The sequence below is a fragment of the Hemitrygon akajei genome, chromosome 29 (assembly GCF_048418815.1).
Source record: "Hemitrygon akajei chromosome 29, sHemAka1.3, whole genome shotgun sequence".
NCBI classification, from domain to species: Eukaryota; Metazoa; Chordata; class Chondrichthyes; order Myliobatiformes; family Dasyatidae; genus Hemitrygon; species Hemitrygon akajei.
In genome coordinates this window covers 20802347-20818082 of record NC_133152.1, presented here as the reverse complement: position 1 = coordinate 20818082, position 15736 = coordinate 20802347, and the positions used below count along the sequence as shown (strand labels likewise).

The following is a 15736-nucleotide window of genomic DNA, read 5'->3' as shown; positions in this document are numbered from 1 at the left end:
CCTTGGCCGCTGTCTGTGTGCAGTTCACGCATTCTCACTGCGACCACACTGGTTCCCCCAAATGCTTCGGTTTCCTCCTAAATCCCAAAGATCTGTGCATCAGGAGCTTAATTGCCCCTGGAAATGGGAATACGGGGAGAAAGAATAAAGTGGGATTAAATGTAGGATTTGGAAATGAGTGATTGGGCTTGATAGGCTAAAGGGTCTGTTTCTGTGTTGCAAACTTCTCTGACTCTATGAAGAGCAAGATATGCTGCCTTCATGGGTAGGTGGTAGGGTGTGGGGGTGATGAAGAGGAAGGAAAGCTCTGAATTCTGATAATTGCTGATATTCATTCTCACATGAATACAGCTGCTGCTCCATCTCTGGCCTCACTGTGCTGTACTCACCCTTCCTGTTCTGTACTTCCTGCTGGTTTCATCCTCTGCGTACTCGACAGCATTCTCATCAGCGTGATTGTATCCCAGGAAGCCCTGTTGTACGTAACATAGCTGCCCCAGTCTCTGACTTTCCTGCAACAGTCCATGCCTGCAAACGAGAAACAGGTAATTTGCAAAGTAAATAAATCATTTTTATAAGCTCTTAAGCCTCGGTACAAAGCATAGAAGTCATAATACGCCATGAGCTAAATATTGTTGAAGATCTCATACGTCAGACCAGGCATGAACTCAGAGTATGGGCCTTGTCAGCACACAGAACAGGTTTATCAAGCCAGGTTTATCCCTGTCTTATATGCATTATATTTATTTATATCTGTTTGTTTGTTTATTTATTTGTTTATTCATTTATCTATCTATTTATCCATCTAGATATCTATTTATTTATTTACTGCAATACAGTGCAGAACCCTTTCAGTCACACCCCCCAGCAACCCTTGATTTAACCTGAGCCTAAACATGGAACAATTTACAATGACCAATTACCGGTAACCTACTGGCCGGTGCATCTTTAGACTGTGGGAGGAAACCCATGCGGTCACGGGAAGAACGTACATACTCCTTACAGGACACCGGTGGGAATTGAACCCGGGTCACCAAGCGTTGCGCTGACCACCACGCTACTGCGCTGCCCCTACTGCACAGACCTCCCGGCACAGTATCAGCTTATCACCAACACAAGCCGCAGGCCCAGGAAGGATCACCGTCACCACTTTATGAGTCACTTTCCCAACATCCCCTTGGGTGTTTACCATTCACCCACCTTTGCTCTTCAGTAGAACCGGGTACAGCTGCTGCATAGGAACATATCCTCCTCAAAGTTCTCCTCCACTTTGTACGGTGTCTTGATTTGAACATATCTGAAAATTCCCTCATTGTTGCCCTAATTCCTGTAACTCCCTTCCCAATGCTGGGTGGGTGCTGGGCCGGCCCATAGTAAATACTGACCGTGCTGGTGATGTGTGTATCATTTAAATTAAAAGGAATCCTTCAGTACTTCACATGTAACAAAATAGTCTCCAATGATTTGTCACCTCGGTTATTGTAGGAGTTAATCCAGCAGTAAGTGAAATGAACAACAAGTGAAATTAATCTGTTTTCTGGTGGAGTTTGAAGATGAAACAAAAGTTTTTTCTTTGAAAAGCTAGCTAATTAAATAGTTCCAAGTGGTAGTAATGCTCCTGTGGGCATTGAGGGTGGGACGCAGCAAGACAAGCTTGTGTATTATGAATTATTCCAACGCTCCAATAAGCACCTCCTCAATAAACTAATGGCACGTTATTCTTAAGGATATCCTGAGGTCAGTTAGGGAAGTCATGTTACTGAGATAATTCCCTGAAGCCAGCAGGAAATGATCTGCTCTCTTTCTCGTTCTTCTGTTCCTATCAAGATATTGAAGAGTGGGTTACTCCTCCCTCCAAAGAGCATCCATAGTTACTGCAAGCACAGCTTGATAGTCATTTTTGACTGCTCCAGCCTTTCCCAACTCCACGTCACAGCTCCAATGCGCCAACCTTACAATTTCTAAAGTCATCCTCAGTCAGGTCTCAACGTTAATAGTGTCAAATTAGGAAAGCTTTGCAATATTGACTTGATAATAATTGTATTGAATCCGTTCCGGACACCTCATCCGAGGCTCCTTCAGGAACTTGCAGTGATGTGGAACATTTTAGTAGAGTACCACATGTCAAAATGCTTCATATCAAAGACCTTGGGACGTGTGTCCAAAATCTTGGCTAATTAGGTTGATTTTAAAGAATGCCTCAGTGGAGGGGTGGACAGAGTCAGAGAGAGGACTTGAGAGTCTTTAACTGCTGAAGGCACAGCTACCACTGGTGGAGAGAAGACAATACAGGGTAGAAAGAGGACATATCTGGAGAAACATCATCTGAAGAGCAGGAGGAGATTACAGGACTAGAACCTGGAGGGATCTGAAATCAGAGGTGAGAGGGGTTAAAAATAGAGAGAACACAGGCACAGCCTTTAGGATGAGCTCACATCGTGAGTGATGGCAGCAGGAGGTTGCCCTGGAATGGCCGAGTACAGAGGTGCAAAAACAAAGATGAGAGCTTTTGTAGCTGATGGACAGAGGTATCAGCAATGGAGTAGAGATGGGCAGGACCTCAAAGGAGGAGGTGGGTGGTCTTAATGGTGGGAAAAAACCCTTAACTCAGGGTGACTAGGGAACAGAGTGACAAACTATTAGGCCAGAGGTTATTGCACGCCTTGAAAAGTATGTTTAATCTAATGATGTATAAGGAAGCCAATGTATTTTTGTTGAATGAAACACTCATTGTGAAATTCTATTGGCAAAAGTCCAAGATGGTTTCTACAAAAGGACAGGCCCAGTACAACTAAATGGCACCAAGGTCTCTACCAGCTGCAGAGGAAATCTTGTAAGTGCTAAATCATGAGTTGTAGGCTGGTGGGGTGTGTGGTTAAGGTGGAGAGTGACCTAGGTTGCAACGGAGGGGATAACAGCATGAAGTGGCATGGAAGCTACGGAGAATCTGGACCTTGCGGGTTGACTGGGGGCACCGAAGAGCGCGTGATTTTGGGGTAGGGCTGTCTGGAGTCAGCGGGGGAAATGATCAGGTTAAGGTTCGAGGGTGAAGTGGGAGAGCTGGTCACAAAGGAAACCTCCAGTGGCAGGCATTACGGGGGGCAATCTTACCTACAAGGCGATCTACTCATGGGCTGCAGATACATGTGAGAAGTGACATACAAACTAAAGTGAGAACACTATACACGCGAATATGAATCACACAGCATCTGGGCATGCTGAGAAGGCATGGAATAACTAATATTTGCACAAGGCTAGAAATTCTGACATGACAGAGTAGAATTTTTATCCCACTAACCTCGAGCTTCAATAAACTTATGCTGTTAATGTTTTTTAATCTATGGTATTGCCTTGATCTTTGTACCAGTGATTGACTTGGCAGGGAAACGGCTCCAAAGTTGAAGACCAAAGCAATATCAGCAGCTACAACCGCACCTATTCAGTGACTTTGAGCATTAAGGTGTCACAGGAAATTAATCATCAGCCAAAGATTTTTGGCGGAAAAAATAGAAGCAGGGCTGATCTGCTTAGCCCTTTGTGTCTGCTTTACCATTCAACCAAATCAGTACCAGTGCCACTTATTCGTACAAACCCTCATCCTCTTGATTTCCCCAATATCTGAAGACCAGTCCGTCTCTGTATTGATCACACTCAGTGATTAAGCCCCTCCAGCTCCCCACAAGAAAATTCCAAAGGTTCACCCCTTCTGGGTGAGGAAGTTAATTCTTATTTCAGTCCTTTTACTTTACTTTGAGACTATGAACACTGGTTTCCAATGGTACAGATCGGGAAAATATCAACACTGCGTCTGGTCTCTCAAGCATAGGAAGAATTTTGTAGGTGGGACATTGAAACAACTCACGAGTGATTTTTATCCTAATTTTAATCTGTGGTAGGTATCATATTTCAGAGGAGAATGAAGTGAATAGGTAGCAGGAAATACCTGATACCATTGGGAAACAGGAGACCCTGGGAAGCTGGCTGAGCAATAGCTATGTTGCCTGTAAATGAGAACAGCAACACTTTTCACGGCTTAATTTCACCACGGCTTCTCCCTTCTCACTTCTCATTGGAGGTAGGTTAGGGTGTCGGAGTCGGAGTTAAGTCAGGATGTCAGAGGTAGGTTAGGATGTCGGAGGTAAGGTAGGATGTTGGAGGCAGGATAGGATGTCTGAGGTAGGTTAGGGTGTCGGAGGTAGGTTAGGGTGTTGGAGTTAAGTTAGGATGTTGGAAGTAAGTTACAGAGGTAGGTTAGGATGTTGGAAGTAAGTTACAGAGGTAGGTTAGGATGTCGGAGGTAGGTTAGGGTGTCGGAGGTAGGTTACTGTGTCAGAAGTAAGTTAGGGTGTCGGAGGTAAGGTAGGATGTTGGAGGCAGGATAGGATGTCTGAGGTAAGTTAGAAAGTTGGAGGTAGGTTAGGATGTCGGAGGTAGGTTAGGGTGTTGGAGGTAGGTTAGGGTGTTGGAGTTAAGTTAGGATGTTGGAAGTAAGTTACAGAGGTAGGTTAGGATGTTGGAAGTAAGTTACAGAGGTAGGTTAGGATGTCGGAGGTAGGTTACTGTGTCAGAAGTAAGTTAGGGTGTCGGAGGTAAGTTTGGGTGTTGGAGGTAGGTTAGTGTGTCAGAAGTAAGTTAGTGTGTTGGAGGTAGGTTAGGGTGTCGGAGGTAAATTAGGGTGTCAGAGGTAGGTGAGAGTGTCGGAGGTAGGTTAGGGTGTCGGAGGTAGGTTAGGGTGTTGGAGGTGGGTTAGGATGTCGGAGGTAGGTTAGGGTGTCGGAGGTAAGTTTGGGTGTCGGAGGTAGGTTAGGGTGTCGGAGGTGGGTTAGGGTGACGGAGGTGGGTTTGGGTGTCGGAGGTGGGTTAGGGTGTTGGAGGTGCGTTTGGGTGTCGGAGGTGGGTTAGGGTGTCGGAGTCGGAGTTAAGTCAGGATGTCAGAGGTAGGTTAGGATGTCGGAGGTAAGGTAGGATGTTGGAGGCAGGATAGGATGTCTGAGGTAAGTTAGAAAGTTGGAGGTAGGTTAGGATGTCGGAGGTAGGTTAGTGTGTCGGAGATAGTTTAGGATGTTGGAGATAAATTAGGGTGTTAGAGGTAAGATTTTGGCACGGAAAATGTTGGGACTACCCCGCCAGGGTTGGTGGTAGAGGCAGATGCTTTGGGGACGTTTGAGAAAACCTTAGACAGACACATGGATGATAGGAAAATGGAGGGTTATGTAAGAGAGGGAAGGGTTAGATTGATTTTAGAGTAGGTTGAAGGGTCAGAACAACATTTACTGTACTGTTGTGTTCTAACCGTACTGAACTTTGCCAATGGCTGAGGAGCTCCAAGATCTGTGACTTTGAATTTTCAACATGTGGCCTGGTGCTGAGACTCCAGTGGTGTGTGAAAGGGGGATTAGAAAGATGCAGAAAGAACTCAGCAGGTCAGAAGGACAATTGATGTTTTGGGTCGATCCCTTCATCCCGACTCACTCACAGAGTCCCCCAAGCATCTGACTTGTTGCGACAGATTCCAGACTATAACATGCTCATATTGGAAGGATGCCGTTATTTTGACAGGCCATTAAACCAAAGCACCTTCTATTAGTAGTTAATTCCTTGTGTGATTTAGCGAAATATCCCTCCTATTGTTCCGGCGGCATTTCTCTGTCATCCAATTGCTATGGACTTACCTCTTGGCTGTTCCTTGGGCTCACCCCACTCAGGACAGATGCTACCATTGATCCCTTTCCAAGATGATCCTTAAATCCTCTCTTACTCAGCTTTTGATCGTCTGTGCTATGTGTCCAAGGGCTGTTTGATTCATATTTTAATATGAATATCTTAATTCCTGTGAGGTGCCTTGGGGCATTTTATTGCGTTAAAGTTGTTAGATAAATACATGTTGTGTGTGTAAGTGCCAGCGCAACTACCAATAAACTTGTTTTGAAGCACTTGAAAAGTTTCTTTGTTGGAAATTCTCTTATGCATGCAACGTTGCTCATTAACACTCGTGCACTGACAGTTCTGCTCTGGGGTGCTTTCAAACATCTCAATGAGTGGTGCAAAGGTACAAATACATTTTATCAAGAGCTGAATGCTTTGTAAACTTTCAGCCTCTTATCTGTTTCCTGTTGTGCTGTGTTTAACAGCATGAATATACAGCATAAGGGTACATGGGCTGCTTTTAACATCAGTAGCTGATGGCTTAAAGGGATGCAAGAGATTGGGAGGCTAATTGGAAGGAGGATAAAGATCTACTGTAAGGAACAGAGCAGGTCACCTGCAGAGCGGAGGAAGTGGGTGAGAGGTAGACGAGAGAGGAGAAACAGCATGGAAACATAAAACTTCAATAAAACTGTCACTCCATCTGCCTGATTCCCCACTGGTTGGCAAGGAAGAAAGAACTCATAATCAGTTTTAATATCACTGGTATATGTCATGAAATTAATTGACTTTGTGGCAGTGGTACACTGCTATTCATAATAATAGAGAAAAACTATGAATTCTAAAAGTGTATGCACAGGGGACTTCAATATGCAGGAAGATTGGGAAAATCAAGCTGAATTACGGGGGGTGGGGTCAGTTTCTAGAGTACCAACAAGATGGCTTTTTTGGGCAGCTGGTGGTTGAGCCCACTAGAGTAGCGGTCGCCAACCCGTCGATTGCGATCGACTGGTCGATCTCTGAGACTTCCCCAGTAGATCCCGAAAGTTTTTTTAAACAATCAAAAATAAATACGTTAGGATAATGGTAATATAGCAATACTTTCACTACGGAAAGCTGTTTGCAAATAGAGATTGTTTCCGGGTTGCGGGGTTTTAGTTCCGTTCTTTCTGCCCAGTGCGCATGTGTGTATAGCCCGCCCGTCATGCACCGCGGTTTCAGCGCAGTTTGTGCTGCATCAAAGTGACCAATTAATACAGACTGTCACTAACATCAATATACGGCACTCGCTCACAATATCCTGCAAGGTAGCCAGCTAGCCTGGCGGAGGCTTCACGAAAGAAGGCGAAGACGTACAAATTCCATCCAGAATGGGAAGAGGAATTTCTATTTACCTTGGTGAAAGACAAGTGTGTACGTACGTTGTGCCACCAAACACAAGCACTGACTAAAAGAGGGAATCTGGAGCGGCACCACAACACCAACCACCAGAACCTTAAAGACACCTGCCCCCCAAAGAGGAACAATCCGTGCCAGGAAAGTTGAGGAGCTGAAATCGGGGTTGAAGGCCCAGCAATCGTTTTTCACAAAACGTGCTGCTCAAAATAAGGCTGCTGTTGAAGCATCATTTCGTGTAAGTCACCTTTTGACTAAACACAAGAAGCCTTTTACAGATGGCGATTTATTCAAGGAAGTAACAGCCATTACCGCAGAGACTGTTTTTAATGACTTTAAAAACAAAGATGACATCAAAACCACAATACATAATGTACCGCTTGGCCCTGCAACAGTGACAAGGAGGGTAGAGTCACTGTCAGAGGACGTGGATCGACAAGTGTTAAAAGGACTTGTCACTGTGAAGATTTTTCACGACAGTTCGATGAATCCCTGGATGTAATGCAAACAGCTCAGCTTGTATTTGTCAGAATGGCTTTCCAGGATTTTACAACAAAGGAGGACTTCCTCACTCTTCTGCACTTAAAGGAGAGAACGAGAGGTGAGGATATTTATAATGAGTTTAAAAAAATATGTCCATGAAAATGACATCCCCATTCATAAACTGGTGGCAATTACTACAGATGGGGCCCCAGCAATGCGCAGTGTGCGCGTTGGATTTATAGCACTGTAACGTAAGGACCCTGATTTTCCCGACTTCCTGGATTATCGCTGTGTGATTCATCAGCAGGCCTTGGCTGGGAAGGTCGTGGACTTTTCTCATGTAATGACACTGGTGGTCAAACTGATAACCTGATTTGAGCAAAAGCACTTCAGCACCGCTTATTCAAGGTGTTATCGGATGAGCTCGATGCCGCTTACAGAGATATAATTCTTCATGCTGATGTTCGGTGGTTGAGTCGCGGCAAAGTGCTGCCACGATTTGTTAACTTGCTACCTGAGATAAAAGACTTTTCTGTCGACAAGAAACAAGGAGCACGAGGAACTGTCAGATGATGCGTGGCTACTGGATTTAGGGTTTCTGACAGACCTAACGGCTGAATTAAACGCACTTAACAGCGAACTCATGGGAAAAGACCGACACCTGCCCCACATGATAAGCACAGTTTAAGGCCAAGTTCGGTGTTTGGATTTCAAATTTAAAGAACAGGAGGCTGACACACTTTCACAACTTGGAGAAAATGTTACAGGCCATCAAGGAAAAAAATGCTTTTCACCCTGAGCAGTACTGTGCTTACCTAGACAAACTGGCAATAGAGTTCGATTAGCGTTTTAGGGAGTTAAACGTCATGAAAGATATTGCTGCATTTATTTCAAACCCATTTCTGCCGATCAATATAGAACAGATAGCAGCCAAATTCCAGCAAGTATTTGGTGTGCCAAGTGATATGGAAATGGAAATAATTGATTTGCAAAATGACACCGAGCTTAAAGCAAGATCAAGGGACGGTGACTTTTGGGGGCTCGTCAGCAGGGAGAAGTTTCCTCATCTCACTACGTGTGCACTAAAAGTCAGTGCCTACTCCGGGTCAACTTATCTGTGTGAAATAGCATTTTCACAGATGAAAATTATTAAATCTAAGTACAGGAGCTGTCTTACTGACAGACACCTCACAGACTGTCTCAGACTGGCTGTCTATAGTTATGAGCCAAATTTCAGGGAACTAGCAGAAAGTATTCAGCCCCATCATCACACCGGGTGCAACAGTCAATTTTTATTCATTTATTTTTCATGTTGAAAAAAAAATAATGAAACTTAGAATTAAAGGTGTGAAGTATAGTTAGATTCTTAAAGAAAGACAATTATGGCCTGTTCGATATGCTAGTTACATTGTTTTCTTGTTTGAATTAATTTGAAAGTTTGTCAAAAGTATTTTATGTAATTCAAATACAATTAGCCCAAATAAAAGGCCTCAAGTTGGAAGTATGATCTGAGCTGTTTTTTCTCTAAACGATTTAGTCGGTAGATCTTGCCTTTCACTATGGTCGAGGGAGGGGATCTTGGGCTCAAAAAAGTTGGTGACCACTACACTAGAGGCTCAGCTATTGCCGACTGGGTGCTATGCAATGAACCAGAATTGATTAGAGACCTGAAGGTAAACGAACCCTTAGGCGCAAGTGATCATAACCTGAAATTTGAGAAGGAGAAACTAAAGTCAGATGTATCAGTATTACAGTGGAGTAAAGGGAATTACAGAGGCATGAGAGAGAAGTTGGCCAGAAGCGAGTGGAAAAGAACACTGGCAGGGATGACGGCAGAGCAGTAATATCTGGAATTTCTGGAAGCAATTCGGAACGCACAAGATATATACATCCCAAAGAGAAAGAAGTATTCTAAAGGCAAGATGACACAACTGTGGCTAACAAGAGAAGTCAAAGCCAACATAAAAGCCAAAAAGAGGGAATATATTAGAGCAAAAATTAATAGGAAGTTAGAGGATTGGGAAGCTTCTAAAAACCAGCAGAAGGCAACTAAAAGAAGTCATGAAGAAGCTAAAGATGGAATACGAAAGTAAGCTAGCCAATAATATTAAAGAGGATACCAAAAGTTTTTTTTTTGCAGATACATAAATTGTAAAAGAGAGGTGAGAGTGGATATCAGATCGCTGGAAAACAATGCTGGAGAGGTAGTAATGGCAGACAATGAAATGGTGGATGAACTGAATAAATATTTTGCATTAGCCTTCACTGTGGAAGACACTAGCAATCTGGTGGAATTTCCAGGTGTCAGAGGTCATGAAGTGTGTGAAGTTACCATAACTAGAGAGAAGGTTCCTGGGAAACTGAAAGGTCTGATGGTAGACAAGTTACCTAGATGAGATGGTGTACACCCCAGAGTTCTAAAGGAGGTGGCTGAAGAGATTGTAGATTAGTAATGATTTTTCAAGAATAAGTAGATTCTGGAATGGTTCCAGAAGACTGGAAAATTGCAAATGTTACTCCACACTTCAAGAAGGGAGAGAGGAAGAAGAAAGGAAATTATAGGCCAGTTCATTTAACCTCAGTGGTTGGGAAGATGTTGTAGTTGATTATTAAGGATGAGGTCTCAGGGTACTTGGAGGTACATGATAAAATAGGCCGTAGTCAGCATAGTTTCCTCAAAGGAATATCTTGCCTGATAAATCTGTTGGAATTCTTTGAAGAAACAACAAGCAAGGTAGACAAAGAAGAATCGGTTGATGTTGATAACCTGGATTCTCAGAAGGCCTTTGACAAGGTGCCACACATGAGGCTGCTTAAGAAGTTATGAGCCCAAGGTATTACAGGGAAGATTCTAGCATGGAATGCCAGGATGCAAAGAGTGGGAATAAAGGGAGCCTTTTCTGGTTGGCTGCCAGTAACTAGTGGTATTCCACAGGGAACTGTGTTGGGAGGTTGACTATTTTCTAAATGGAGAGAAGATACAAAAAAAGTGAGGTGCCAGGGCACTAGTGAATGCTTATGCAGGATTCTTTAAAGGTTAATTTGCAGGTTGTGTCTGTGGTGAAGAAGGCAAATGCAATGTTCGCATTCATTACAAGAGGACTAGAATATAAAAGAAAGAATGTAATGTTGATTCTTCATAGACTACTGTTGAGGTCTCACTTGAAGTATAGTGAGCCGTTTTGGGCCCTTTATCTTAGAAAGGATGTGCTGAAACTGGTGAGAGGTTCAAAGGAGGTTCACAACAGTGATTCCAGGATTGAATGGCTTGTCCTATGAAGAGCATTTGATAGTTCTGGCACTGTATTCCCCGGATGAGGGGTGACCTCACTGAAACCTATCGAATGGTGACAGGCCTTGATAGAGCGGAGGATTTCCTATGGTGGGAGAGTCTAAGACCACAGGACACAGCACCAGAATCGAGGAGCATCCTTTTAGAATGGAAATGAGGAGGAATTTCTTCATCCAGAGAGTGATGAATCTGCAGAATTCATTTCCACAGGCAGCGATGGAGGCCAAGTCTTTATGTATATTTAAGGCAGACGTTAATAGATTCTTGATTGGTCAGCGCATGAAGAGGTAAGGGGAGAAGGCAGGAGATTGGAACTGAGAGGAAAATTGGATCAGCTATGATGAAATGGCGCAGCAGGCATGATGGGCTTAATGCCCTAATTCTGCTCCTATATCTTATGGTCTTTTATATATATTAAATACCTAAATTAAATAAGTAGTGCATAAATAGAAATTAAGAAGTAATGAGGTAGTGTTAATGGGTTCAATGTCCATTCAGAAATCGGATGGCAGAGGGGAAGAAGCTGTTCCTGAATCATTGAGGTTAGGACATGAACAATGAAAACAGTGAGCAAGAACATCAGCAAAATTATGGGGGGACGAGGAAGCTGGAAATCCCCTCAGCATCTTAATGATGTTAACTATATTTCTAAGGAGTCTGTCCTGCCTGTGATTCCAGCATTCTCCATTTTTTCCTCAGATTTCCAGTCTCTGAAGATTTTTGATTTTCGCTGGCACCCCGGGATGTTTGCTGCTGGGCTGCAGGAGTCTGCTGTGTCTCTGAGGTGGTGCAGATACCCAGCTCCACGACTGCAGAACCTCAAGTTCAATCCTGACCTCTGGGGCTGCCTACGTGAAACGCTGTCGTGGGAACGCAGCATCTATCAACAATCCTCACCACCCAGGCCATGCTTCTTTTCTCTCTGCTGCCATCAGGTAGAAGGTACAGGTGCCTCAGGGCTCTCACCACCAGGTTGAAGAACATTTACTACCCCACAACCATCAGGCTCTCGAACAAAAGAGGATAATTACTCTCATCTATTGAGATGTTCCCACAACCAATGATGTCACTTTAAGGACTCTTTGTCTGTTATTTCATGCTCTTGTTATTTATTGCAATTTATTTGTGACGCCCTGCTTAGGGTTTTTACTGCTATGCTGTAGGACTTTCCTTTTATCAGTTCAAAAGAGCAGTCTATTCTGCTTTCAGTATGTTTGGGTTTGAGCTAAAGATAAGGGGCTTTGTTGTTCAAGTTAGGAATGTTGCATCAGCTGATCAGGATGGAGCAGGTTCTAGAGAATGCTGGGTGGAGAGGTTTTTCGTGAGGGACACTGGCGTGGGTCGCGGTTGATTTGGCGGGAGCTGGGGGCAGACAGGAGGGAGGACAGCTGAGGAGGCCGTCCCTGTTGCGCAAGCTGCTTTGTGCAGATGACCGGCCTCAAGGAGGAAAGACCAGTGCGCCTGTGGGGGAGCTCATTTGCTCGAGGTGGATTTGGAGTGGAATTTGGAAGGTGGCGTGTGCTTTCATGCAGGCCGTGGGTCCAGCGTGCGAGTCAACGATGACTTCAAGGTGAGCTCCAACCTGTGTGCACATTTGGACTGGGTTACCTGTAATGGGCCCTTTTTTCCTCTTTTCTTTTTCCTACTAACTGTCTGATAAAGCTGAAATTTGTAAATATGCTTTATAATTGTATGCAATGTACGAGTTGTTATTTCTTGCTGATGGCTGATTGCACGGGGGCAGTATTTACACAGTATCACACAGATCGGGGTTCGGGTGGTCAAGACGTCCCAACTTCATACTGACCCTGGATGTATGGAGTTTGAGAAAGGTGGTTTTCTCACTGCTGACTCCAGTGGCTGTTAGCGAGGGGCTAACGAGCCCAATTAAAAGGGCTTTCATATTGATAATTGCATTTCAACAGTCTGTTGCTTTCTATGCTCTTGCTTTTTCTTTATTGATCCTGTTTACAGTTACTATTCTATAGATTTGCTCAATATACCTGCAGGGTTGCATGTGGTGACATGTATTTACTCTCATAATAAATTTTACTTTGAACTTTGCTTGTGGGGTACTTTTACTTTCTCCCTGTCTGTGTGGATACTCTGATCTCCTCCCACACCCAAAGGGGAATGCAGGTTTGTAGGTTAAATGGCCTCTGTAAATTGCCACTAGTGTGCAGGAGTGGTAGAGTCTGTGGGGAGTTGATAGGAGTGTGGAGAGAATTGATTAGAGGACAATTAGAATGGGGTTGCTCTATGAATTGGCAAAGACTGAGATGGGTCCTTGGTAAGAAAATATGAAATAGGGAAAAATGGACAAGTTACCTCAGTATACTCAATCTGATGTATGAAGAGAATAAAATAAAGTAAGAAATTCCATAAATATTCAACCTATGAGAAACACACATTAATTCAGTTAAATAACCAATGCTAGATATGTAAGAGTCTGGAAATTGATGGTGTTGAGCTGACTGAGTTTAAGTATTGCTACAATAAAGAAGATAACATCAAGAGGGAGGCTCTCTCTCTCCCTCCCTCTTGATCTCACCGCACAATGGCCGTGGCCAGTGTACCATGAACCAACACGTTCATGAAGCAGCAGAGAACCAAGTTAGTGACAGAGTGAGGCTGACTACTTTCTAGGGTGAATTTTGGGAGTCACCTGGGAGACCTGCTACAATCTCTATAATGCACGGCAAAACACAAGGAGAGAACACTGGCGTCAGGAACAGTTCCAGTGAGGTGTACAACACACCTCTACATCAAACACTACAGGTGAGTAAAGCCTTTGAAGTACATTAATTGTGAAAGCAAGTCTTGGATTTATATAGGCATTCCACACTCCCTACGGGATGCACTAAAGCACTTTACAGTCAATTAGACCAATAATTTGTGAAGTGTAATATCTGATACACACTGTCCCCATTGTTTGCAGTGTATTGATCAGGGATCTGGGGTAACCCCTCTGCTTTATCCTGAACTGCTGCCACAGACTTCTATTTTAACCAAGAAAACAAACAGCCTTTGCCTGAAATGAGGCCCCCTCGATATAAAGCACTCCCTCCGTTCATAATGGATGCCAGCGGGGATTATGTGCTCAGGCCCATGGAATGAGACTTGAACCCAAAACCCTGACCCAGGGGCGAGAGTGCTGCCACTGGTCTCCGAATAGTTTGCATTCTATCTGATTTATTCAAAGTGAAGTCTGGAACAGAAGTGGAACCTTTTTCTCAGGTGGGGGAGGAACGTGAAGGTACACTGAACTCCCATGAACAGAAGCACTCCGAGGAGAGTGTACTGGGTAGTACCGGACTGTCCCAGGTACACCACCAAGGTTCGGGGGGGGGGGGGGCAGGCATTATTGGAGTATAAAAGTTGCATTGTTTGCTGTGTAACCAAAACTATGTAGTCAGCTTTGAGCTTGCTATTTGCTATGCATGTATCCAATTTAGTAGGAGAATGAAATCTTAAGAACCTAGAAGACAATGGTGTGTTAATGAGAGGTAGCTAGGAGATGTAGATTATGTAGTCAGCTTTGAGTTTTCTATTTGCTATGCATGTATCCAATTTAGTTTGCTGTGTAACCAAAACTATGTAGTCAGCTTTGAACTTGCTATTTGCTATGCATGTATCCAATTTAGTAGGAGAATGAAATCTTAAGAATGTAGAAGACAATGGTGTGTTAATGAGAGGTAGCTAAGAGATGTAGATTAGAACATGATTAAGTCAATAGGTAGAAACAATAGTGGCGGATGTACTTGTGATACGCAACTGTAGACCGATTGGATATGCTAATGCAACTAAACCAGGAGATTGCTATAAAAAATGCTATGCACAAGGATCGGTGGGCAATCGGCGACTAGCTCAATGACTGTCTCAGCTTTGATTTGTAAATTAAAGTTTAATACTTCTTGAAGAATCTTCTGCGTCTCCTGGTCGTTTGTGGGGCACGAGAAACCACGACAGCATCAGAATTCAACTCCAGTCCACAGCCTAAACAGTATCACGAAAGATCTGGGGTTGTTTGAAGGTGATTTTGATTTGGCCTTTGACTTTCTCGACATCTCAAGTGCCCAAGCATCTTTCAAATACCTGGACAAATCTTTTCCTGCATTTCCAATCCAGAGTATACAAGTGTTCAAGACACTAGTGACCAGGGTATGCCTTAAATTTCTGCAATTCTTTGCAAATCAGCCTAAAAGATCTACTTTCCGCCACCTCTTGAATGCTTTGGCTGGTGTTGGATACCTGACCAAGTCATGACTTTGGATGGCCTGGTCACTGGCACTCCTGAGGCACTCCTCGAACCCAGAGTGGTTATCTGGTTACTAACCACTTTGGGATACCCTGGAATGTCTGGGAACTGAAAGTTTATTTGCAGATTCCTATGAGCAACCAGAGAGAGCAGTACAGAAAAAAATACCTTACCTCACTTTCTTTGAATAAATCTGTCTATGAATTATAAAATTATTGGAGGTGCTGGGACAGGGAAGGTTGCTTGTCTGTGGCAGATGTGTTGACAAGAAGCCTTCATGAACAGATAAGGCCTGAAGCAAACTCACTCAGCCTCCAACTATTTCCCCTTCCCTGTTTGCTCCCAGGTGAGTCTGTTCCAATCCCACTTGCATCCTAAGTGACCTTTGTGTTTTTTGAGCACCATATTCTTCCTGTAAGACTGGCACAGGAAGGAGAAGAAGCTCTTGCTCGGGATGCTGGCTCACAAGTTGCAACAAAACTCTGACTCTGCAAAAAGAAAGCACAAAGGCAGCCATCGTAAAAGCCTGCAGCTACACCACGTGTGGCATCACCACCTTCAATGTTTTATACAAATTAAATTCATGCTTGCCTCACTTACAATCCCAAAAAAACAGGGAAATGGAAATTGCAATAGCTGGCTCCAGCCAAGTTCAAATCCAT

General features: G+C 43.7%; 1 protein-coding gene across 4 annotated transcripts in view; it reads right to left on the bottom strand.

Moving 5' to 3' along the window:
- The window catches only part of LOC140718273 (kazrin-like), a 713538-nt gene that overhangs the window by 7482 nt on the left and 690320 nt on the right, over positions 1 to 15736 (bottom strand). For all 4 annotated transcript variants that reach the window (XM_073031791.1, XM_073031792.1, XM_073031793.1 and 1 more), the window contains one exon: positions 390 to 528. In XM_073031791.1, coding sequence (XP_072887892.1) covers positions 390 to 528 — 139 coding nt within the window. The remainder of the gene's footprint in view (positions 1 to 389; positions 529 to 15736) is intronic.